The 24,578-nt window shown below is 37.0% G+C and overlaps 2 protein-coding genes and 1 long non-coding RNA gene across 10 annotated transcripts; 1 reads left to right on the forward strand and 2 right to left on the reverse strand.

Moving 5' to 3' along the window:
- The first annotated feature begins 4,969 nt into the window (after window positions 1-4,969).
- LOC125202798 lies at window positions 4,970-6,921 on the forward strand. The gene is made up of 4 exons (XR_007173193.1): window positions 4,970-5,146; window positions 5,224-5,305; window positions 6,184-6,246; window positions 6,689-6,921. It is a non-coding gene; the product is annotated as an uncharacterized LOC125202798 (long non-coding RNA).
- Window positions 6,922-7,166: 245 nt separating this feature from the next.
- On the reverse strand, window positions 7,167-22,237 carry LOC125201154 (putative F-box/LRR-repeat protein 23). 8 transcript variants are annotated; one of them, XM_048099118.1, is made up of 4 exons: window positions 17,855-17,973; window positions 9,194-9,250; window positions 8,757-9,093; window positions 7,167-8,054 (listed from the first exon to the last, which is right to left on the reverse strand). In XM_048099118.1, exons 2-4 carry the CDS (start codon window positions 9,240-9,242, stop codon window positions 7,391-7,393), a joined length of 1,050 nt encoding a protein of 349 aa, XP_047955075.1. In that variant the 5' UTR covers window positions 9,243-9,250; window positions 17,855-17,973; the 3' UTR covers window positions 7,167-7,390. The 8 variants fall into 8 exon arrangements, with proteins under 8 accessions (XP_047955075.1, XP_047955074.1, XP_047955073.1 ...); XM_048099117.1 differs by lacking the exon at window positions 17,855-17,973 and adding an exon at window positions 9,435-9,556 and having other exon boundaries at window positions 9,194-9,317; XM_048099116.1 differs by lacking the exon at window positions 17,855-17,973 and adding an exon at window positions 9,435-9,556 and having other exon boundaries at window positions 9,194-9,322.
- An 851-nt stretch (window positions 22,238-23,088) lies between these two features.
- Window positions 23,089-24,029, reverse strand: LOC125202691 (protein PHLOEM PROTEIN 2-LIKE A9-like). The gene is made up of 3 exons (XM_048101139.1): window positions 23,898-24,029; window positions 23,731-23,816; window positions 23,089-23,602 (listed from the first exon to the last, which is right to left on the reverse strand). The coding sequence occupies exons 1-3, from the start codon at window positions 23,952-23,954 to the stop codon at window positions 23,233-23,235; spliced, it is 513 nt and encodes a 170-aa protein (XP_047957096.1). The 5' UTR covers window positions 23,955-24,029; the 3' UTR covers window positions 23,089-23,232.
- Window positions 24,030-24,578: the final 549 nt, after the last annotated feature.

Here is a 24,578-nt window from a genome sequence, read left to right on the forward strand (position 1 = left end):
GCCTCAGTTGTGTCTAGGTGTAGGAGTTTTGTCTAGAGTCTGTAGAGTCGGTCAAGGGGATAACCATGCTTGAAATTCGCCTTATTCTTCTTTTCTTCTTGTCTTTATACTTGAGGACAAGTATGGTTTAAGTGTGAGCAGTTTGATAAGGCTAATTTCATGCATTGGTTATGTAGTGAAAAACATCACATTTCTGCTGGATCTAACAAGTTTTGTTAAGCCAGGTGTGTGTGTAGCGCTAGATCCAGGAGATGCTGGAGGAGGATATCTAGCGAGGAGCAGGAACGGAATCACGAGGAAAAGCTAGAGGAAGGAAGCCAAAAGCTGAGGGCAATCAAGTCAATCAATACCTCGCTGGGCCCCACCTCGAAGCTTATAAATAAAGGAGTGCGCAACAAGAATGGCAGATCGGTTACACTCCACACACAGTCACGCTCTTAGCACACACACTAGGGATATGGGAAATTTGGGGTGGTTTTCGTTTTCAGGAGTCTCGTATCAGTGCATCACCGTCCCTTGAGGGCGAAGAAACAATTGTTCTTTTAAAATTTCTGTTTGGTACTCAGTTCAGTCTCGAACTTCACGTTTGGAAGTCGAGCTTGTTGTTTTGTTGCTGAATCAGTTTATCCGTTCTGTTTACATTTGATTTGCTTTGATGAAGTTAGATTTCGTGTTGATTATTATGATGCTTGCTATTTTGGTTTGTTTATTTGAGATGTTCTCTTGAATTTGTTGCTGAATATTTTAGGAGATTCGAGAATCGTGGTATTGAAGTTGTGTTCGGTTGGATTTTTGTTCGGATGCTTGGATCCGGAGTGGATTTAGCATCCGAAGTGTGGATCTGAACAGGGGAGGTGAAATTTGTGCATGAGATTATGGGGATTTTGTTCTGCTTGGTTTGCTTCGTCTAGTAGTGTGATTTCCGTCGTTGTTTCGTTTACCGTTAAAATTATGTTTCCAATCTACATCTGAGTTTGTTTTTCTCGATCTCTGCATTTATTTGTGTTCGTTGAAGAAGATGAAGTCATTTTCAGTTGATGCTTTAGTTAGTTAGGCTGCAGATTCGATTCTGTCCGTACTTACCTTTTTCAGAGTTTGGTCCCCACTTGTTTTAATCTCCTTGGTCTAGAGATGTTCGTAGAAGTCCCAGATCTAGTAGTTGATTTGATTTAGTTCTTATACATAATTCATTTTTTGCCTAGATCTAGCAGTTAGCATAGCATACTTTATTTCCAAATTCACTTAGTTAAATTCCTCAACCCAAAATATGCGTGGCAGCAGCCAACCCAAAAATAGTTTCCAATTCTCTACGCATGTATTTTACGAGTCCATCTCTGTGGGATCGATCCCTACTTCCCTGTGCTAGTTTAGTATCTGTGGTTGAGGGTTTTGAAGGTTTGCTTGCGTACCAACGACCAGACTTCCAGTCTTGTGAGTCTCTAGACCTTGTGATCTAGTTGATTTACTGGATCTAGGAAGTGTGTAATTAGAAATTGTTTTGTGATGTTAATTGATAGTACTAATACTCTATTTATATGTGTGTGTAATTGGATATAGATTAGTTATGCAGTCATATAAATCCAGTTTTTTCACTCGAAAGTCTGCGGCGTGTTTGCCTGCGTGGATTTGTTTTTTTATGAAAAAGAAGACCAGATTCATGAATTACTCCGCCGAAGATGCGGCGTTTCAAACACGTCTCTAACGGTCTACCAACAGTCTCACATTTGGACCCTTGTGTAAAACCCATATGTAAGGTCTCAAACATGCACAAATATCAATTGTAATCAGATAAGTTGAAAAAAATATCTACTTAGGAACAGGAAATATCCATTTGTTTAATTAGTCATAGAATTTGTGTTGTACATTTAAATTGGGATGAATTCTTCTTGATTATGTTGGAGTACATATATTTGATCACTAAAAAAAAAGGGTGGTTTATCGACAGGGTGCAATTCCTCAGTAATCACCGACGGAAAACAGTGTTATCGACGAAATCACTATAATACCGATACATAAATTTTCATCAATAAGTTGTTATTTTAGTGGATGAAATATGTTGTTTTGTTTATTGAAATGTCAATGTATATATAGTGCCTAGAGGAGATATGGTGTAGTTATTACTACAACGTTTTTATATATAGTTGTAGGATTAATTCATGAGTTGCTTTCATATAGAGTATAAATTTTGGTGTAACTTTAGTACAAGGGTTGTATTACTCTCATATACTTTTGCCTTCAAAATAGGGTATATAAATGTTTTTGTCTAATGTATTTATTCTTGTACACCCTATTGTTTGTTTGTTTTTTAATGAATAATTAAATTTAATTAAAGAGATATAAAGTTTTTTAACTGTTCATGGTCGCCAAATTCTATATACTAAGAAGGTAGATAATTTTACCCTTATACAAATAGGGATGTGATCAAATGAAAACTCTAAATATTGTACAAACTCAAAACTATGATCTGGACTATTGAAAAATATCAACAGATCACAAAAAAACATCAACAGGAAAATGTCAACAGAATTTCAACGGTAGTCAATGATTAATCTTTGTGTTGATATTGTGTTGATATTGTGTTGACATTAAAATCTTGAAATTTTACACTGTGTTGATATTGTATTGAAACTGTGTTGAAGTTGTGTTGAAGAGTTTTGAGTTTGTACAATATATAAGTTTGCATTTTATCAGTACCATATACTAACATATTCAATTACATATCAAATTAAGATATTAATTAAAGATGGTAAAATAAAATGGGGAAAATTTTCATAATTTTATTTTTAAGGTCAATGTATTGCGAATAAAGCGTTGCACTGTAGGATTGGAGGTAACTCTAAAGAGCGAATATAATGAATTTTTTTGTATGCGAATAGCAAATTACTATACAATATTTGAAAAAATTTAATCACTTCCATATTAATTTAGCATTTAAGCTGCAACAGCAGAACAGCTAGCTACCACACAACATCATAAATTGCACATGCTCATTTAATAACTTGCATCATTACATAATTTATTTTCTTATTTATTGAACCACTAATTACATGATATACTATTATTCTTGCACACTTATTATGGCACAACGTGACAATACTTCAACATCAATATTAAACAAAATTAAACATAAAAATATACCATCTCCAACAAAACAAAAAATCTAGCTCCATCACCAATCAAAATTCAAAACGTAGCAAAATCACAGCAATTAATAGTAATATACACACCTTTTTTTTCTAGATAACATGCATGAACATGGGCCCCAACATAGAGACAACGTGGGTTTCGATTTGATTAATTACCATATTTAGACGTTAAAAAGCTAATTAAACCTAATTAGTGAGATTAAAGGCCACTAATTAACAAAATATATGTTGAAATTGGTGTCACGACTTTTGATAAATTAGTCTGAAAATGGAAGTGGTTAAAGAAGATTGTCAAAGACAAATCAAAACTAACAAATCAACAACAACCAAATTGCATGGATTGAATAGTTTAATGTTTCAAATCAACATTAATTAATGTGAGTTCGACTTATACAAGATGGAGAGACAGAATTTGACTTGTTAGCTGAAATTTTATCATGATTTAGTGACATGATTAAGTCATATCCTATATCACATAAATCATGGTATCAGCCTCGTTAATTTAAGGACATGGTACGAATTAGATTTGCCAAGTAAGTTCGGTCTATTTAGATGTTCTCCGTCCACGAGTTTCATGCGTGGGCGCCACGAGTTTTAATGAAATATTCACAAAATAAGAGATAGAAGGGAAAAAAAGTGCGTAAAATATAAGAGAAAGCAATAAAAAGTCAGTAAAATATGAGAGAGAAATTATTTCATTTTTAGAAACGAGACTATTTTTGTGGACAACCCAGAATAAAAAAAAATGAAACTATTTTTCGTGGATAGAGGGAGTGATATAGTATTAGACTGCAAGTTAAGTAGTTTTTTAGTAGAAAATACTTACTAGTTTTTTATACATTTTTTTAAATTTCTTAAATATATTTATTTTTTATTAAATAATAAATTAAACTTAATAACAATAGAAGGGTTTCAAGTTATAAGATTTTTTTCAACAGTAATTCTTACTAATGATTTTGAAATACATATTTCATTATAATACGGAGTATATTTTTACTAAAACATATTGCTCCATGTTTGTTTACAATTTAGTACTATAAATTAATTTTGTGTGCAAGCATTAAATACTTCCTTCGTGTCATTAATAATGATCTTAACTTTTCGTCGCATTACTAAGGACTAAAATTTTGGACACTGAGTATTTAGCACTTAGAGAGTTGAAATTTATGTTAAACAAGGTGCTTTTATCGGGCACCAAAATTATATAAGTAGAGTTTAATAAGGTTTAGTGAAAAAAATGAATAAAACAAGTAGGAAAAACATAAAATAAGAGAAAATTAAGAAAGACTAAAATAATTGATCTTTTATCACAAAATTAAATGGGCCATTTAACTTGGAGTATCCCGAATATTGGTCACTATTTTAGTAATCGTACCCGCTTCTTATTGTCTGTTAACAATACTTCAGTTTTTCTTTCTATATCTCTCTTATGTTATGTAACACCCGCTTTTATTATACCTTTTTACGTTAAGATTTTGTTTTGAGAACGAGCGAATGATAGACCTTAAGTAAAATATCGTTTTTTTTGTTTTGATTGGTTGCGATTGGAAATAGTGAAGGCTTGAATTATTGTTGGTTAATCGTGTGGTGGAAATAGTCGACGAGTTTGACGCGAGATTCATCGATTGAGGAAATTGAGTGATCATTTACAAGTACTTGGAATAACACCAAAGTACTAAAATAAAACACCACAATTTAATTAAAGTGTTAAATCAAATAATTGGGCCTATCAGTTTTATATATCTTGTTTTAGCCCATTTATCCTATTGCAATTGGGCTAATTCTATTCTATGAAATTTATTCCAATTTTTCCCACTTATTTTTATCAGTCAAAATATAACACGGTTTTCTCCCATGTGTCCATGTTCCCTGAAAATCTCAACTGAAAGATCATACTCCTATCTTTCTTCCTCCTCATTGTAATGCACGCAGCCATTCTTCCATCCAAAATCGCAAAATACCGCGAGTTTGAAATCCAATCTGCTGTTATTAACAAAAAGGTAAAATCTTCCACTTCAATTCAGTATATACAAATCTCTGGATATTAAATCCATAGCACCATATATTCATGTCACAGTTGAGAGGAAAAACCGAGCAGCCTGTGAATTCAAATTCTCCCCGTAATCTCAATTGTCAATTCATTCTTTCGTGCTATAAAGGTATACTCTTTGACCTCTATTTCGTGGGAATTGAAATTTTGAAAGTGTTGAATGATTTGTGCTTGATAATGTCTCCATCTTTAATGCCATTAGAAGCTATCCTCTTGTTACTTCTTAATTCCACTCTTGAAAATCCTTTTCTGCCCATCAATAATTGAAACCGAATAATTAGAAAGTTAATAAAAGGTTTAGATTTGGGAAAAAGGGGAGGAGGCTTGCCTGTAACAGAAAGGATTGTGAGCGGAGGGCAGCGGCGGCGAAGTCCAGTCGCACGCCGGCGAGCTGAGACGGCTGGAGCTCGGTGACGGCAGCGGAGACAGAAATGGCGGTGGCGGCAGCGAGTTTTACCGACGGTGTAGTAAAGAGCGATAGAGAGAGATAGTGACTTGATTTCAGTTCGAGAATTTTGAGTGAGGGAGATGAGAATATGCGTTGATTTGGGTTTGTGATTTTGTAAACTGTGATGAGAAGAAAGAAGGCTGTTGCTGCTTGAGAATGGGGGATATTAGGCGTGAGTTGGGTTGGGAGTACACATTTTTACTCTTTTCATTTCCTTTTAGAACATACGTGTGCATGGTTGGGAGTATGTAGATTAAATTCTTTTAGTTGATGGGATTAGGAGTATTTATTTTAGTGTGGGCTTATAGAACAAATGTTGTACTGCTTTTCATAATTGGGACACTTTAATTCTTTTAGTTTTTGGGCCTCTTTAGTTTGATAATTGTGTGTTGGATAGTTAATCGTTGTGCAGGTTTTGGGGTCATGTTTTATATCCGAAAGAAGGATAAGTTGAGCACACACAAATAGGATGCATGCATTGTTTTATATTAAATTTTTTGGCAAAGTCTAATTTTTGCTTATCATGTTATTTCGAAAAGGGTGAACTTGTGCACGTTGTTTGCGGTTGGAACAGAAAGTGGTTAAGGAGTTAAGCTTTTGAGGTGGGCTTTCCTTTTAAATAAGGACTATGTCCTAAATATTTTTATGTGAAAGAAGGTGAAAAATGTTTGTCTTCCCATGTTTTGTGTTTGAATGAATCTATCTGATGGCTATGCCATGTATGTTAATCGAATTCGGGTCCCAGTAGGGCCGCAAACCCTGCTCGGACTGGTGTACACCCAGTAGATCGTGCGCTATCTCATTGGAGTTGGCCGGTCTAGTGACTTGGTTCGTGGCCACGTTCCTTGTCATGTAGTTCAAATATGGTGATGGTGGATGTGGATGGAATATGGTTGCAACTGAATTTTTTGTAAATGCTTTTAGTGACTTGGGTTCTTTTAAATTAAAACCCACAAGATCATTGCTTGACAATCTATATTTTGGCATGTGTCCACTGAGTGCATCAAGTACTCAGCCCTGCATATTGTTTTTCTTAATGTGCAGATTGAGCGGCGATGGATGTGGAGGATGTTGAGCACTGTCGTTGGAAAATTATGTCTTGTTTAATTGTCGGATTTGTCGGGTCTTCATACCGGCATTATCCCATGTCTTGATGCTTCCGCTAGTTTCTATGTCTTTTCCTTTGGATTGTTTATCTCTGGATCGAATTCTTCGAAGTTAGTTTGTTGAGACAGTATTTGTCGTTCTAATTCTTTAGTTAATCTTTTGCTTGGTCACATATATTTTGTTCTTCCCCTTTTCTCCCCCGCTTCTTTAATCCTCTTCTAGTCGCGATCAACCGTGTTTTCTATTCTTAGAAAATGCAGGCATTGGTCGCGATCAACCATATTTTCTATTCTTAGAAAATGCACACGTGACATGTTACCAAATTCGCGCTAAAACTTGTATAGTCTACAAAATCTCTATTTTCAAGCACGAGAGTATATCGTTAAGTAAGAAGTTAGGTAGGTACACAAAATCATACACCCAAGAAAGAGTCTACTAAACAAAGACATCATGCACACTAATAAAAGACATAAAGCAGCATTGACAAAACTAACTGAACCAAAAGGATAGCATAACAATTAACACCACCTAATCAAGCAACAAAAAACCTACAAAAGGGGGGAAGAGGTGAGTGTTATTTATCCATATATATGCCGGAAAATGATAGAAAAGATAGCTTTACCGGCGTCTACCATATGCCTAGACTAATAAGCCAAAGGATTCGTGTAAGTCTGCATATCCGTAACGTTGAATATAATCATCCATATCTTCATTATAATAGTATATGTCCGGATTATAAGTGGAGAATGGAGGAGAGGTAAATGGATCACCGCCTCGGCAACTCGGCCATGGGACATCACTAGTCGAGTCATGAGGAAGTTTAAGATGTTTAATTTGTTGACGGCATCTTTTCCCCAAATCCCCTTCAAGATCGAGATCAAAACACCGCCGAATGTCAAGTGACTCGAGGCGTGGACAGCCGTTAAGGATGATTTCAAGTCCTTTATTTCCAATCAAGAGCCCATAAACTTGAAGATGCTGCAGATTGGGCATACTTTTGCTGATTGCGAGAGCATACAGATTCCGATGAATTGATTCAATAAAAGGACGATCATCATTTTCGTCAACATCCTCTATCAGAATGAACTTAAATGCGTTCAATGAGAATGATTTCAACGTCGGGCATGCATTGCCAATAGCCCGAATATCAGCAGACATAACCCCTGGTTCAATCACACCAAACCTTGGTCTAATCGTAATGTGCAACTCTTCCAACTGTCCAAGCTTTGCAACTATTCTAGCTGCACACGGTCCTGATATGAAAAAGCAAGTTCCAAGTTTAAGGCGTTTGAGATTCGGTGATCTGTCAAACATCAAAAAGATTAGACCTGTGTTTACATAGAGCAAGATCAAAAAAGCTTCTTAAACCAATAAATGCAACTCGTACATTCACTTATGTGATATAAAATCGAGAGGAAGGGTCAAATTTTGTCTATCGTCTACTGCATTATATTAACAACCAAACAAAATCGAAGAAATTTTTGACAGAATTTGTATGATCTTGCAGAAACATAAGCTAACAAACATGAGCAGAACACAGGCTACGATTCAGCGAGAACAAAAACATACAGTTATGATACTGCAGAAAATTAAACCAACTGCTTGAATGATCTTTGCAGAAACAGTAGGCATAACAAGCTAAGATCTTGCACAAAATGGGGGAACATCGGCCGACACTCGACAGCAACTTAAAAATATCTTTAACGAATAATTTCAATTTAATCCAACTTCTGCTAAACGAGTTGAAAATCTGAGGTGGCAAAACTTCTCAATTGAAATGGGATGCAATTGACTAAAATCAATTTGAATATGAGGACGAAACTTGGCCCGGGTAGTGAACAACCAGACAAAATATGGAAAAACTGATAAACTTGAGGAAAATAAGCAGAAGCAAATAAATTCAAGCAAAAATACAAATTTCTGAGAAAAAATATGAAAAAACAGCTCTATAAATTTTTGGAAAGACACAATCACACAATGAACAGCAATGCCAATAGAAATGTACCGATCAGCGATGTATTCCATGAGTTCGTCGCCGCCAAAGTACTGAATGGTGAAGTCGGTCAGCTGCCCCCGGCTGCGGTCGACAGCACGGCGGCACATGGCGGTGTACTTGGCGGTACGATCGATCTGCTTAGTGCCGGAGAAATCGATGACTCGCCACAAGGAAGGATCCTTGCAAACGTTCCACCAGGTAGCACACACTTGCTGCGCGCTGCACAGCATCTCCTCCGCCCCGAGCCTCTGGAGTATATTGGCGGTCACATCTAGAGGCAACTCGATCCACGGCGGCGAGGATGAAGCAACCGCCGGAATTTTGGATCCAATATTCATATTTCGACCTGCAAATAACCGCTCAAATCGATCTCCAAATTATCGACGGAAATGAGGGAAAAACTTTGTAAAAATAAAATTAGGGCTCAATATTGGGGCTAAAATAACCTGAACCGCTAAATTCCGCCGCCGCCCGAATTTTCCGTCTAGTATTCATACTTAGACCTTCAAATTATCGATGGAAATGATTGAAACGATGGAAAAACTTGCTCGATTTCGCAGTAAAATAGGGCTACACTGCAAATAACGGCTCAGCTCGATTTTCAAATTATCGGTGAAAATAATGGAAAAACTTACTCGATTTCGCAGTAAAAGTAAAATTAGGGCTCAAAATTAGGACTGCAAATACCTGAATCGCTGAATTCGCAGCTAGTGGTGAAAAATAAAATTGCTCAGCGCCTCCGATATGAACCCTAGGGGAGAAGAAATCAATATTTATTGAACGGAGCGAAGGGATTTGTTGGAAATGGGAATTGCTGGACTCTTTTGCGCGGGAAAGGTAGCAGAAACCATTAACGGGGCTAAACCCGAACCGGGCCGTAATTCGACTATAACCCTACTCGAGTAAATATGAAATATTTGATTTTCATTGCTTAATTTTATAAACAATTGTTCCGTTGTGAGTTAATGAAAAGAGAAGACATGTAAGAAGAAAAAGTTAAAATAATTATTTTTATTTTAAAAAATATTTTGTTTTTAATAGGCAATTTATTTTTAATAGGATAAAATGAGTACTCCTATATGATTAGATTATGTCAATAGAAAATTTCAATTTCATGAATAGTTAAAAAAATGCTTCATTGACCCAAACAACCGAAAGATAAAGTCTTGACGATCTTAACTTATTAGAGCGTCTTCGGTGGCGACCCTCCCACTAGGACTTCCCACAAAACTGTCTGTCACGTCATCACTAGCCCTTTCCATTCCACTGCCACATCACTAGGACTTCCCACTGCACTAGGACTTCCCACTAGGACTTTCCGCAATTATTCAATTTACGGACTTAAAATTTACGGAATTAAAATGTCGACACGGAATACGGGAAAATTCGAAAACTTCATTAAAAAATTACATAATTAAAAAAAAATAATTACATAATTTAAAGAAAATTACATAATTTAAAAAAAATTACATTATTTAAAAATAAAATTACATAATACCCTCGGCTCTCACTCCTCCTCGTCCTCGTCCCCGTCGCCCGTGCCGCTGCCGCCTCCGACGTGTCCGTCCCCAATCTCGACGCCATAATCATCAATGGGTGGCATTCCTAAATCGCATCCTTGCATACATGAATTTCACAAAGGCTAGATTTGACTCGTTTTAAATGTCAATCATGCAAATTATGTTCTTAAATTGCATATGTTATACATTTGGTATTTTTAATGTGTTTGTTGATAAATGATAGAAAAAGATAGAAAAAGGTGCAAAAACACCAAGGTGCAGCAGCCTCTGTTCGAGCCCATTCTGCCTGCGAGTTTGAAGTCCAATCAGTGCTTAATTCATATCATTCTCTTCGTCTTCGAAAGATCTTTGCGTGGACATCTCGCACGTCTCCATCGGAGTTCTGTGGAGAAAGTTATGACCATTCTACGAACATTGCGCAGTGCAGTCAAAGCTGACGGAAATTAGGCGGAAATTCAAGGAAGGAATAAATTATTGCTCAAATCTCTCCTATTAATTGAAGAATTCGAAAATAATATCTTTTATATTTCTTGGAGGATAATTTTTACCATTCCTAAACCCTTTTTCTAGCCTATAAATACCCAAACCTAATTCACAATCTCTATCTCAGAACCTCCAATCCTTTCCCCTCTACACATTCTTCCATTCCATATTCCACACATCAATTCATCCATCTTCCATTGGAGCGGAGCTCTGCAGATCCAGGCAAGAGAGACTGAAGATTGAAGATTCAACCTTGGGTTTTATCTATTTCTTTCATGTCTAGTACTTTTATTGATTTTTACTACTTGTCTATGAGTAGTTAAATATCTTTTGTATGGTTTTTGGTGAAGACTATTATAAACATGTTTTGATTTATTGAATTGAACTTTTTCCTAGCTCTTGTGATTGTTTTGCTTGTTCTTGTGCTTTTATTGTTCTTTTGTCTGGCCAACTTTAGAACTATGTCCGTTTAACTAGATTAATCGAGAGATAGCTAGTTTTACGTGGTAAAAGGAACGGGTACAACACATAGGTTTATCTGCACTCGAGAGAGGGGACCCTTTGTGAGGACTTGAGTCTTAGGAATTTAAGGAGTTAGAATCTAATCTATTGGAAGGACTTTGATAGTTAGAGTCTAATCTACTAGATAGGTGCACTCGAGAGAGGGTTTATCTTAAAATCGCGACTTTCCTAATAATCCTAGAGACACATAAAGGTAAAGGTTCTATGAGATTAATCATCACTAGGTCGTAGTGGTTGGATCCTAAAACTCAACATTCTTTAGCCTGTTTTGTATTATTTTCTTTTTCTTTTTTTTTTGTTTATTTATTTTTGCCTAGTTTATAAATCCAAAACCCAAAATACTCTGTGTCTCTAAATAGTATATGATGCTTAGTATATGATAGACAGTTGCAATCTTATTCCCTGTGTTCGATATCCCGGTACTGACCTTTAGCTATACTAGATCTACCCTGTAAACTTGCAGACATTTTTAGTGCTAATAAATAGTTCATCAGATAGTCAAATTCCAACTAGGTTGTGAAATTCATCTTTTTCTTTGTTTAGAACTGACCGTATTACCTTAAAGTGGACGACGCCCACAACCGGTCTACTAAAACAAAGACTTAGACCTTGTTAAGTTAACTTATACATTTAAACATGTATTAACATCCATTAAATGTAAAACATAACAACATTATGACAAAAATAATTTGTTTTATTCATTGGAAAATAAAATAAGAGTTTTACGGTATTCAATCACTTGAAACGTGATTTCTAGTATACAAACTCTAACACACAGGATCGTGGTTGTTAAACCACTTACTCGTGATCTGCATCAGGGTCTTCGTAAGCTGCGCGCGGGCGAGACGGTCGCTACTTGGGTCTCCTGGGGCCTCCGATTCGACCTCGTAGGACCCGCTGCCACTTCTCCTCACCATCCGCTGCGCAGCCTTTTGCCCCATCGGGCGACGACGACGTCGAAAGTATGTTCGTGGTAGCGGGGCCACTTCCTCGGCTTCGGGGAGCTCGTGCGAACCAGCACTAATGCTGTACTCACCGGAAGAGTTGATCTCCGTCCGCTTCCAGCCCGAGTCGACATCCACAACAAACTTTTGCGATTCCTTGACCACGAGAAAGGCCTCCCATTGGTCAAACTCTTTGAACTTCAATTATTTGTCGAGGTACTGGGCCAAGGCTCGTCTCTTCACATCATTCTCAGACATGCCGATGGTTGCCATGCGCATGTTGTTTTGGTAGAAGGCGGCAAAACGACTGAGCTTAGGCCTCAACCGAAGCCACTGTTTCCGACATTGCTCGGAAGTGCGAGGCTTCGCCCCAGACGGTTTGCATATCCGGTAGGCCTCACTAATGCGAAGCCACAATCGGTCAACATATTGGTTCGGCCCGACATAGGGATCCTCTACTACACCGACCCAGGCCTTCGCAAGTGCGGCATATTCTCACACGGTCCAGATCGCCCTCCTCTCCTCCGCCTCATCCTCACCCTCCTCCTCTGCCCCCGTGTTCGAGGAAGAGGTCGGGACTTTGCCCTTGCCCCTACCTCCGCCCCTGGTCTTGCCCTTGCCTTTGCTCCTGCCCCTTGCAGCAGGCTCCGCCTCATCGGGAGTCTCACGGATCGGGGATAGCCCCAACTCCGCTCTCAGCTCCTCAAAAGAGAAAGTCTTGATGTCGGCGTACTGAGTCTCCGGAACAGTACTAGGGGAATCGTCGGCCAACAATCTATATATGGGCGATAGACAGATTCCCTAGGCGTCCTCGGGCTCCTGTGCTGCATCGACCCACCCACCGCCATATTTGGCGGCATGCCGCCCATCCCCACTGCCTCGGGCATCATCCCACCCACCCCCGTCATATTTGACGGCATACCGCCCATCCCCGCTGCCCCTGGCATCATCCCACCCACCCCCGTCATATTTGACGGCGTACCGCCCATCCCCGCTGCCCCGGGCATCATCCCACCCACCCCCGTCATATTTGACGGCGTACCGCCCATCCCCGCTGCCCCGGGCATCATCCCACCCATCTGACTCATCCACTGGAACATATTGTAGAACATTTGGGGAGTCATCCTCGCCATCTGGGGATTCATCCCCGCAAAGTTTCCCTCTATTCCGGTGGGAATCGGGGGTGTGTTTCCTCCGCTCGTGGTGGGGGAATTCCTATTGTACTCCATTGTAGTAAAAATGAAATTTGTAGATTTAGAGAGAGAAACTTGTCAACACAAGTGATGTGAATGAAATGAAGTTCAACGAGCCTTATTTATAGAGTTTTTTAAATATATATATATATATATATTCCCATTATCCACAAATCCACTCTTAAAGACCGAACCACCGAACCCTACCAAATTAGGGCTTTTAGATCTAGTTTTTTATGGATAAGATACAAAAATTTATAAATTATTTTCGCCTTCATCACGAGCCTATTTTAATTCATTTGAAGGTAAATAAGTCATACTAACATGTTACGAAGAATTAACTTCGTTCCAGAATATATTACTTCATTCTAGTAGGTTTTTACTTCATTCCAGTAGGTTTTTACTTCATTTCAGTACGTAAATGTGGTTTCGCCGTCGCGTGCCGTTCTTTCTCTCTACAATATCTATCACCAACGCCATGGCGCTAATATGATTTAATAAACACATAGAATAATGCAATAAATTATTGGAATGAAGTATGTGTAGAAGCATTTGAAGTCCTACTGGAATGAAGTAAAAATCTTATCCAATGAAGTAATAATGTTTCTGAATGAAGTAATAAACTCACTTGAATAAATTGCATTTTTAAATGTTAATCAAGCAAAAACCAACGTCAATGAATTTGAATGAAGCATATGTTGAATCATTTCAAAATCTACTGGAAGCAAGTAAAAACATGTTGTAGTTTCAAGGTATTATGTAGAGAATGAAGTAATAAACCTATATAATGAAGTAAAATGGGCTTGTAATGAAGCCGAAAAAATTTTCACAGCAGCACATCTCATCGAGTTGTGATCATTGTCGAACCAATTTTAAAGACCGAACTAGAGACCAAATCTGGGCCATTAGATCTAGTTTTTTTGATGAGATGTGTTGCTGTGAAAATTTTTTCGGCTTCATTACAAGCCCATTTTACTTCATTATAATAGGTTTATTACTTCATTCTGCACTTCAAATGCTTCTACACATACTTCATTCCAATAATTTATTACATTGTTCCATGTATTTATTAAACCATATTAGCGCCATGGCGTTGGTGATAGATATTGTAGAGAGAAAGAACGGCACGCGACGGCGAAACCACATTTACGTACTGGAATGAAGTAAAAACCTACTGGAATGAAGTAAAAACCTACTAGAATGAAGTAATATATTCTGGAACGAAGTTAAATCTTCGTAACATGTTAGTATGACTTATTTACCTTCGGATGAATTAAAATAGGCTCGTGATGAAGGCGAAAATAATTTATAAATTTATGTATCTTATCCATAAAAAAACTAGATCTAAAAGCCCTAATTTGGTAGAGTTCGGTGGTTCGGTCTTTAAGAGTGGATTTGTGGATAATGGATTTATATATATATATATATATATATATATATATATATATATATATATATAAACCGGACGTCCGAGTGTCGCCACAACGGCGTACGTCCGCTCGCCCGTGGGGAGGACGGGCGAGCCCATGCGACAGGCATATGGGACGGGCGCGGGCGCCCTTCGGAGCCACTGCGGCGGACGTCCGATCGGACGTCGGCGACGTCCTACCGGGATGTCCGCCATTGGAGACGCTCTTAGATAGTCCCAAATGTACAAGTCATGTGTATAGGAGTAGAATTTCATACTAGTCAAATAAAAAGGAAAAAAATAATGTAAGAAACAGACTAAAATAATTGATCTTCGTCACAAAATTAAATGATCCATTTAACTTGGAGCGTTCCAAATATTTTTCCGGAAAAAAACCGATGACTTCAAATTTCATGCCAACAGGTTAAAACATTAAATTGGGTCAATATTTAAGTAATTAATTAATACATATTGATAGATTAATATCAATAAACCATCATATAGCTGAATTTCAGTTCCATTTTAAATAATAAAAAGAAAGTAAATCGCATTCTTCATTAATACTAATATTTTCTACATTTTTCTACGTTATCAATTCACATTAATCTCTGCAAAGAGTCGACTAAATAAAGACATGAAGCACTAATAATAGACATAAAGATGTGTTAGTACAAAAGTAGCTAAACCAAAATGATAAACCTGCAAAATGGAGGGGAAAGGTGAGTGTTATTTATCCATATACATGCCGGAAAACGATAGAAGAACGATATCTTTACCATCTACCACGCCTAGACTAAGCCAGAGACTACGTCGCTGTAGCCGTGACGTCGAATATAATCATCCAAATCTTCATAATACCAGTATGCGTCAGGATTATAGGTGGAGAATGGAGGAGAGGTAAATGGATCGCCGCCTAGGCAACTCGGCCATGGGACATCACTAGTCGAGTCTTGAGGGAGTTTAAGATGTTTAATTTGTTGACGGCATCTTTTCCCCAAATCCCCTTCAAGATCGAGATCAAAACATCGCCGGATGTCAAGTGACTCGAGGCGTGGACAGCCTTTAAGGATGACTTCAAGTCCTCTATTTCCCATCCAGTGTCCATAAACTTGAAGATGCTGCAAGTTGGGCATGCTTTTGCTGATTGCGAGAGCATACAGATTCCGATGAATTGATTCAATAAAAGGACGATCATCATCTTCGTATTCGTCAGTATCCTCTATCAGAAGGTACTTAAATCCGTTCAGTGAGAATGATTTCAACGTCGGGCATGCATTGCCAATATCCCGAATGTCGGCAGACATAACCCCTGGTTCAATCGCACCAAACCTTGGTCTAATCGTAAGGTGCAACTCTTCCAACTGTCCAAGCTTTGCAACCATTCTAGCTGCACATGGTCCTGATATGAAAAAGCAAGTTCCGAGTTTAAGGCGTTTGAGATTTGGTGATCTGTCAAACATCAAAAAGATTAGACCATTGTTTACATAGAGCAAGATGAAAAAAGTTTCTTAAACCAATATTTGCTACATTCGCTTATGTGATATAAAATCGAGAGAAAGGGTCAAATTCCGCCCATCGTCTACTGCATTATATTGATCAACAATCGAACAAAATTGAAGAAATTTTTTACAGAATTTGTAACAAGGAGCGGAATCTGGCAGAAACATAGGCAATGAACTTGCAAGAATTAAAGCATACAGTTATGATTTTTCAGAAAATTGAACTAACTACTTGAATAATCTTTGCAGAAACAGTAGATATAACAAGCTAAGATCTTGCATAAAATGGAAGAACATCTGCCGACAGCAACTTTAATATCTGTTTAACAAAGAATTTCAATTTAATTGAACTTCTGCTAAACGAGTTGAAAATCTGAGGTGGCCAAATCAGTGGAGTTTACTTATCCTTTTCGATTGAAATTGGATGCGATTGACTAATATCGATTCGAACATAAGGGCGAAACTTGGCCCGAGCAGTAAACAACCCGACAATATATAGAAAACAGATAAACATGAGGAGAATAGTATAGTAAAACAAGGAAGAAACAGAAGCAATAAATTCAAGCAAAAATACAAAATTCTGAGAAAAGAATATGAAAAAACAACTCTTTAAATTTTTGGAAAGACTTATCACATTTCACAATGCAAATTCAATATGCCAATTTCCAAGGCTTCTTTGCACATGCTTAGCTAGTGTTATGACTTATGAGGGCACTACCCAATATCTAAACAATTCTAGAATTTTCAATCATTAAAAACTAGTAGAGAAATGATTAGACACAAAAAAGATGAAAATCAACCAACGCATATCTCCACAATCACACAATGAACAGAAATGCATACAGATATTTACCGATCAGCGATGTATTCCATGAGTTTGTCGTCACCAAAGTATTGAATGGTGAAGTCGGTCAGCTGCCCTCGGCTGCGGTCAACAGCACGGCGGCACATGGCGGTGTACTTGGCGGCACAATCGATCTGCTTAGTGCTGGAGAAATCGATGACTCGCCACAAGGAAGGATCCTTGCAAACATTCCACCAGGTAGCACACACTTGCTGCGCGCTGCACAGCATCTCCTCCGCCCCGAGCCTCTGGAGTATATTGGCGGTCACATCTAGAGGTAACTCGATCCACGGCGGCGAGGATGAAGCAACCGCCGGAATTTCGGATCCAGTATTCATATTTCGACCTGCATATAAGCGCTCAGATCGATCTCCAAATTATCGACGGAAATGAGGGAAAAACTTTGTAAAAATAAAATTAGGGCTCAAAATTGGGGCTAAAATAACCTGAACCGCAAAATTCCGCCGCCGCCCGAATTTTCCGTCTAGTATTCATACTTGGACCTTCAAATTATCGATGGAAATGATTGAAATGATGGAAAAACTTGCTCGGTTTTGCAGTAAAAGCTAAAATAGGACTACACTGCAAATAACCGCTCAGCTGGATTTTCAAATTATCGGTAGAAATAATGGAAAAACTTACTCGATTTCGCAGTAAAAGTAAAATTAGGGCTCAAAATTAGGAATGCAAATACCGGAATCGCTGAATTCGGCGCCGGTGGTGAAGAATTAAATTGCTCAGCGCCTCCGATGTGAACCCTAGGGGAGAAGAAATCAATATTTATTGAACAGAGCGAAGGGATTTGATGGAAATGGGAATTGTTGCACTCTTTTGCGCGGGAAAGGTAGTAGAAACCTTTAACGGGGTTAACCCGAACCGGGCCGTAATTCAACTATAAGATATGCAATTAAAAAATAAAATTATTTTATTTTGATAGGATAAAATAAGTACCCCTCTGTCCCATTAGAAATGCAACGTTTTCCTTTTTGGGTTGTTCCTCTAAAAATGAAACGTTTCCTAAAATGGAAATATCACTCTCTTTACTTTTTCCTCTCTCCTACTTTACTCTCTCTTCATCAACTCACAAAACAACACTGCATAAAATCCCGTACCGGAAACCAAATGTTTCATATTTATTGGGACAAAGGGAGTATATGATTAGATTATGTCAATAGAAAATTTCAATTTCATGAATAGTTAAAAAATGCTTCATTGACCCAAACAATCGAAAGATAAAGTCCTGACGATCTTAACTTGTAGTCCCAAATGTACAAGTTCTGTGTATAAGAGTAGCATTTCATGAGCTTAAAGAAGAAATAATACTAGTCAAATAAATAGGAAAAAAATAATGTAAAAGACAGACTCAAATAATTAATCTTTATCACAAAATTAAATGAGCCATTTAACTTGGAGCGTTCCAACTATTTTTCCGAAAAAGACCAATGACTTCAAATTTCATGCCAGTAGGTTAAAACTTAAAATTGGATCAATATTTTAGTAATTAATTAATACATAGTGATAGATTAACATCAATAAACCATCATATAGCTGAATTTCAGTTCCATTTTACCCGTGCTATGCACGGATTATTAAGTTACTTTTTTATATTTTTTAATTATAAAAAAATGAAGCAATATGTACATGACATAAAAAAATAATATAAATAAATATATATGCAACAATAATTTAAACTATTAGAAAATAATAACAAATTTAGTAAATTCATAAATAGTAATATAATTACACACTAAAACCCTCCATAACAATATTAAAAAATTATGGAAACCTAAAATCCTAACAATAATTGAGCCAAATACACTTAAACAAATCTGAATTGAAATAGTATTAAATAATTGAGCCAAATAAAATTTTAAAAAAATCTAAACTGAACCAAACAAACCGAACTAATTAAATTAAATTAACTAATTTGTCGTCCCTATTCTTCACTCTCGGTGTAAATTGACCTTTGTTGCTCTTTTTTTTCCAGGGTAATATCAATTATCAAGTGTGCTTGAAACAACATTCCCGAAAGAATACACAAAATACCCACAAATCTAATTAAAAAACATAAACATGGAGTAGTAAAATAAGGAGAAAAAGAATAAAAAAATTAAAAGAAAATAGCCTAACAAAAACTATTACAATAGCATGAAATTTTCACAATCTGATTCAGCTAAAAGATCATCAAACCATGCACAACATCAGCAATATAACTTGAATGATTCAAACTTCATAACCATTAACACGTTTATAATTGACATAAAGCCTGAACCAGTAAAGAGCTTCCACAAGCCAATTCCATAAAAATAAATATAAAATTATAGACGCTAAAAAAGTACATTTGGAAAGCAACATTACACCACCTTAAGATTGAATTCTGGAACTCTTTTAGTTGCTAGAAAGACAAAAGGGAAGATGCACGTACGGCAGGGTATTCTAACTTCATTGAAATTGAAACCATTCTAAAGTGATATACGATTATAGCTCTTTTCCCTATCAAAATGAAGAATGAACAATTAGACAAAGTTAATAATACTGGGTTGCTAGATAAGTGAAAAGATCCATATATATATAGATGCAAAAGCTATGAGTAGAAGAATAGGCCGTAAATAATCAATCATGGTGGAGGGTCAATGCTCCTAATTAATTGTCTGTTTTATTCCTGAAACTGAAAATTAATTTTCATACACAATATTCATAAACTTTATTGATAAAATATTAAATGCTAATTGGCTAGCTAATTTACATCATTAGAATACTCTCACGTTGTATGCTAACTGGCTGCCTAAATTACATCATTATACATTCACATTGTCTTCATTATTTTTTTTCCATGGAATCGGTTACATCTTAAATCTTAGTAGGCTAATAGCTGCTTAAATTACATCATTTATCATTTTATTTAGTGGGAGCCGTTCCAAAGTTAATGATAAATGACCAGTGATAATATGAAAGTATTCAGCCCGAAGATAGTTGGGAACCGTTCTCTTCGTCATTTTAAAATTGTATTTGTATCCCTGGCATAAAATAATTATTCAAAATAACCCAAAACTCACCTTTTATATATGTATAGATAAGAATTCATAAGTAAATCTCATTCTTCATTAATACTACTGATGTATTGTTAAGAAAGAGTCTACTAATATATAATGGACATAAAGATGTTAGTAGTACAAAACTAGCTAAACCTGATAGCATAACACCACCTTATCAAGCAACAAAAACACCCACAAAAGGGGGGGAAAGGTGAGTGTTATTTGGATCCCCTGTCGTGCAAAATGCCGGAAAACGATGGAAGAAAGACATCTTTACCATCTACCACTAGTTAAGCCAGAGCGTCCGTATACGTCTGCGATGCCGTGACGTCGAATATGATCATCCACATCTTCCCCATAAAAGTAGCACTCCTCTATATATTGGTACCTGAGTGGAGAAGCAGCAAATGGATCACCCATTATGCAACAAGGCCAAGGCACGTCCTTGGTCGAGTCATGAGGGAGCTTAAGATGTTTAATTTGTTGACGGCATCTTTTCCCTAAATCCCCTTCAAGATCGAGATCAAAGCATCACCGGATGTCAAGTGACTCGAGGTGTGGACAGCCTTTAAGGATGACTTCAAGTCCTCTATTTCCCATCCAGTGTCCATAAACTTGAAGATGCTGCAAGTTGGGCATGCTTTTGCTGATTGCGAGAGCATACAGATTCCGATGAATTGATTCAATAAAAGGACGATCATCATTTTCGTCAACATCCTCTATCAGATCCAGCTTAAATCCGTTGAGTGAAAATGATTTCAGCATCGGGCATGCATTGCCAATGGCCCGAATGTCGGCAGATTGAAACCCTACATTAAGCGTAAGGTGCAATTCTTCCAACTGCCCAAGTTTGGCAAACATTCTAGCTGCACACTCTCCTGATATGTAAAAGCAAGTCCCGAGTTTAAGGCGTTTGAGATTTGGTGATCTGTCATACATCAAAAAGATTAACAATTGAACACTGATAGAAGCAATAAATTCAAGCAAAAATACAAAATTCTGAGAGAGAAAAAGATGAAAGAACAATTTTTGGAAAGACTTGTAACATTTCACGATTCAAATACAATATGCCAATTTCCAAGGCTTCTTTGCATAGCTTAGCTACTGTTGCCAAATTTCAGATATGAATCAAAGCAGTTATCGAATTTCAAATCATTAAAAACAAGCAGAGTATTAGAATTGAAAATAAAAATAGAATTAAGAATTAGTTTAGGATTTATTAGATGTTATTTTGTGCCTATATATAAGGCTTTCCATTGTATTTTGGATTAACACTTTACAAAATGTAGTCCATAAATGAATTTCCCTTTTTCTCTCCTCTCTCACAATCGACGATTTTCTTCTTCCTCCTTCCAGGGAGGTTTCTCCATTCCTATTCAATTCTCTATATTTTACACAGAGAAATGATTAAACACAAAAAAGATGAAAATCAACCAACGCAATCTCCACAATCACACAATGAACATAAGAAATTTACCGATCAGCGATGTATTCCAAGAGAGCGTTGTCGCCAAAGTACTGAATGGTTAAGTCGGTAATCTGCCCCCGGCTCCGGTCAACAACGCGGCGGCACATGGCGGTGTATTTTTTGTTCAAACCGATCTGCTTAGTGCTGGAGAAATCGACGACTCGCCACAAGGCTGGATTCTTGCAAACCTTCCACCAGGTTGCACTCACTTGCTGCGCGCTGCACAGCTTCTCCTCCGCCCCCAACCTCTTGAGAATGTTGCCAGTCACATCTGCAGGCAGCTCGATCCATGAATCGACCGCCGCCGTCGCCGGAATTTCACATTTAGTGTTCATACTTCGACCTGCAAATAACCGCACAGCTCGATTCTTCAAATTATCGATGGAAATGAGGGGAAAACTTGCTCGATTTCGCAGTAAAAGTAAAATTAGGGCTCAAAAATTAGAACTACAAGTACCTGAACCGGTAGTGGTGAAGAATTAATAGCTCAGCGCCTCCGATTTGAAGCATAGGGAAGAAGATATCGATATTTATTGAACAGAGCGAAGGGAATTGATGGAAATGACAACTCTTTTCTTGCTACATACACCGAGGTGAGAATTGTTGCATACGCTTTTTTGGGCGGGAAAGCTAAGAGGCCTTTAAGTGGGCTTTAAGACTTGTAACCCGACCCGGTGATAGTTGGACGAGATATTCCATGTTTGTTACTCCCTTTCTTCCATATAGTTTGTCTCATTTTTCTATTTCGGTTAGTCTTACCTGGTTTGTCCTATTTCATTTTTAACCATTTTTTATAATGGACTTTATATTCCACTAACTTATTCATATAAAAGTAGGATCCACATTACACTAACTTTTTCAAATCATTTTTCATTATGTTTCTTAAAACTCATGTCCGATAAAAGTGAGACAAACTATCTGAGACGGAGGGAATATTAGTTCTCTCAAGACCAACGTTTCTCATATTTAAACCTCGGCCAATGGCATCTGTTAAATCTATTCTAAAAATTACTTTCTTCGTCCCACAATAAGTGTCATGTTTTGTCATTTTGATTTATCTCACATATAAGTTATATTTCACTTTTACCATAAATGGTAAGCAGGTCTCACATTCTGCTAACTCACGTCACTCACATTTTATTATAAAATTGATATAAAAAGTGAAATTCATATTCTATTAACTTTTGCAACTCACTATTCTTTACATTTCTTAAAGTCTGTGTGCACACCAAATTTGACAACTATTACGACGGAGTGAGTACTTGAATTAGACTATATATGTAACGAAAATGAAGTGAGGATTGGAAATTGCAATACCATGATTCGTATAGCTCTCTAGGATATTGCAATTGGTACGAATATTTGTCTATACCATTATCTTAATTAAAGAGAGGAGGGTATGGTAGAAAACATGATTTAACCAAATGATAACAAAAAATGATCAACTTTTTTATTAGACATTAGAAAACTACATAGAATCATCAATCTCTATATGAAGACACAGACATCCTCAAATTAAATGAAATAAATCTAGTAGTAATCATATATTTAAAAAAATTACTATTCAAATCAAAATTCCTTGACATATGCATGGTGAATCTTGAGACCTCCCTTCCACTTCCCACTCCAAACCTCGTACAATCCGAAGCTCAGCTTCCCACTGTCCGAACCTCCGATTTGATCATTAGATTTCATCAATTTCCCCTTAATCTCAAACTGCCCTAATTGATTAGGGTTGATCTGAATTTTAGTCCACGTAGTATTCTCTTCATTCCCTCTCTTAATCATGATGTAAATCGGATAATTTCCCCATCCAAATGCATCTGCATTCAACGACACACTAAACCCTACTTCGTAGCTCTTCGCAGCCGTCGTCCCCTCCACGCCTCCGGTCACCTCTAGCCAGCTCACTTGATTCAGCTCTGCCGCAGCCGAATCACTAAAAAATAATAAATGGTAAAAAATACTGATTTCAGCAAAATTCTCGCGAAATACTATGAATTCGTTATAAAAAAACACTAATAACTTGATGAATCCACAAATATATGACCGATAAATTTAACTCACTTGTTTTTGTGTACTTTCCAATAGCGGTCGTCGTTGCCCCATACAATGTTGAGGTTTCTAGGTGAAATCTTCATTCCATGCACCTCCTGCATACATCACAACGATTAAACACGACTTAGATGGTAAGACGTCTTTAAAAAAAAAAACTCAAGTGTGTTTATATGTACCTTTGTGAATTTTAATGAGGAATTTCCAGAATGATGTGCGGTTGTGTTGGAGGCCATTTCTATATTTGTGATGGTGAAGAAACAATGTGTTTATGAGCTGAGGTTGTAAATTTTGATGGTTTTGTTGTTGGTTGGTGTCCCTCATATTTATACATATAGGTGAACTAGAAAAAAATAGAGTAATTTGATTTTATTTTTTCTGAATTAAAGTTGGTGGAATAAGAATAAATACTTGTGACAGATTGGACGTGTGAATGTATCGAATAAAATGTGCGCGTAATTTGATAATTATATTACCTCACAGTTTAAAGTGGCCTCCAACTTCGACTATACTTTATAATTCCAACGATATAAAGAATAAAGCTTTTCAAATATCATAGTAAATTTTAATACCCAATTATGTCACGATTTTTTTCTGGGAGTGATCTTTCTAATATATTCAAAAGCATCACAAATAAACTCTTCACAGAATATATAAGTAGTGTATTAGTGGTGAACAACCATACAAATGGATTCCGGTCAGCCCTCCGCGTCCTATGTGGATTCCCCGGCTCACGGACATGAAAACGATACCTCACCGAACAAGATCCTCTATTCCAAAATAATACTCTACCCGTCCCATTGTTGGAATATGAGACGGAATTGAAGTTTGGAACAGAGGATCGCATCGTCTCAATCGCC

This window comes from Salvia hispanica, chromosome 1 (assembly GCF_023119035.1).
Source record: "Salvia hispanica cultivar TCC Black 2014 chromosome 1, UniMelb_Shisp_WGS_1.0, whole genome shotgun sequence".
NCBI classification, from domain to species: Eukaryota; Viridiplantae; Streptophyta; class Magnoliopsida; order Lamiales; family Lamiaceae; genus Salvia; species Salvia hispanica.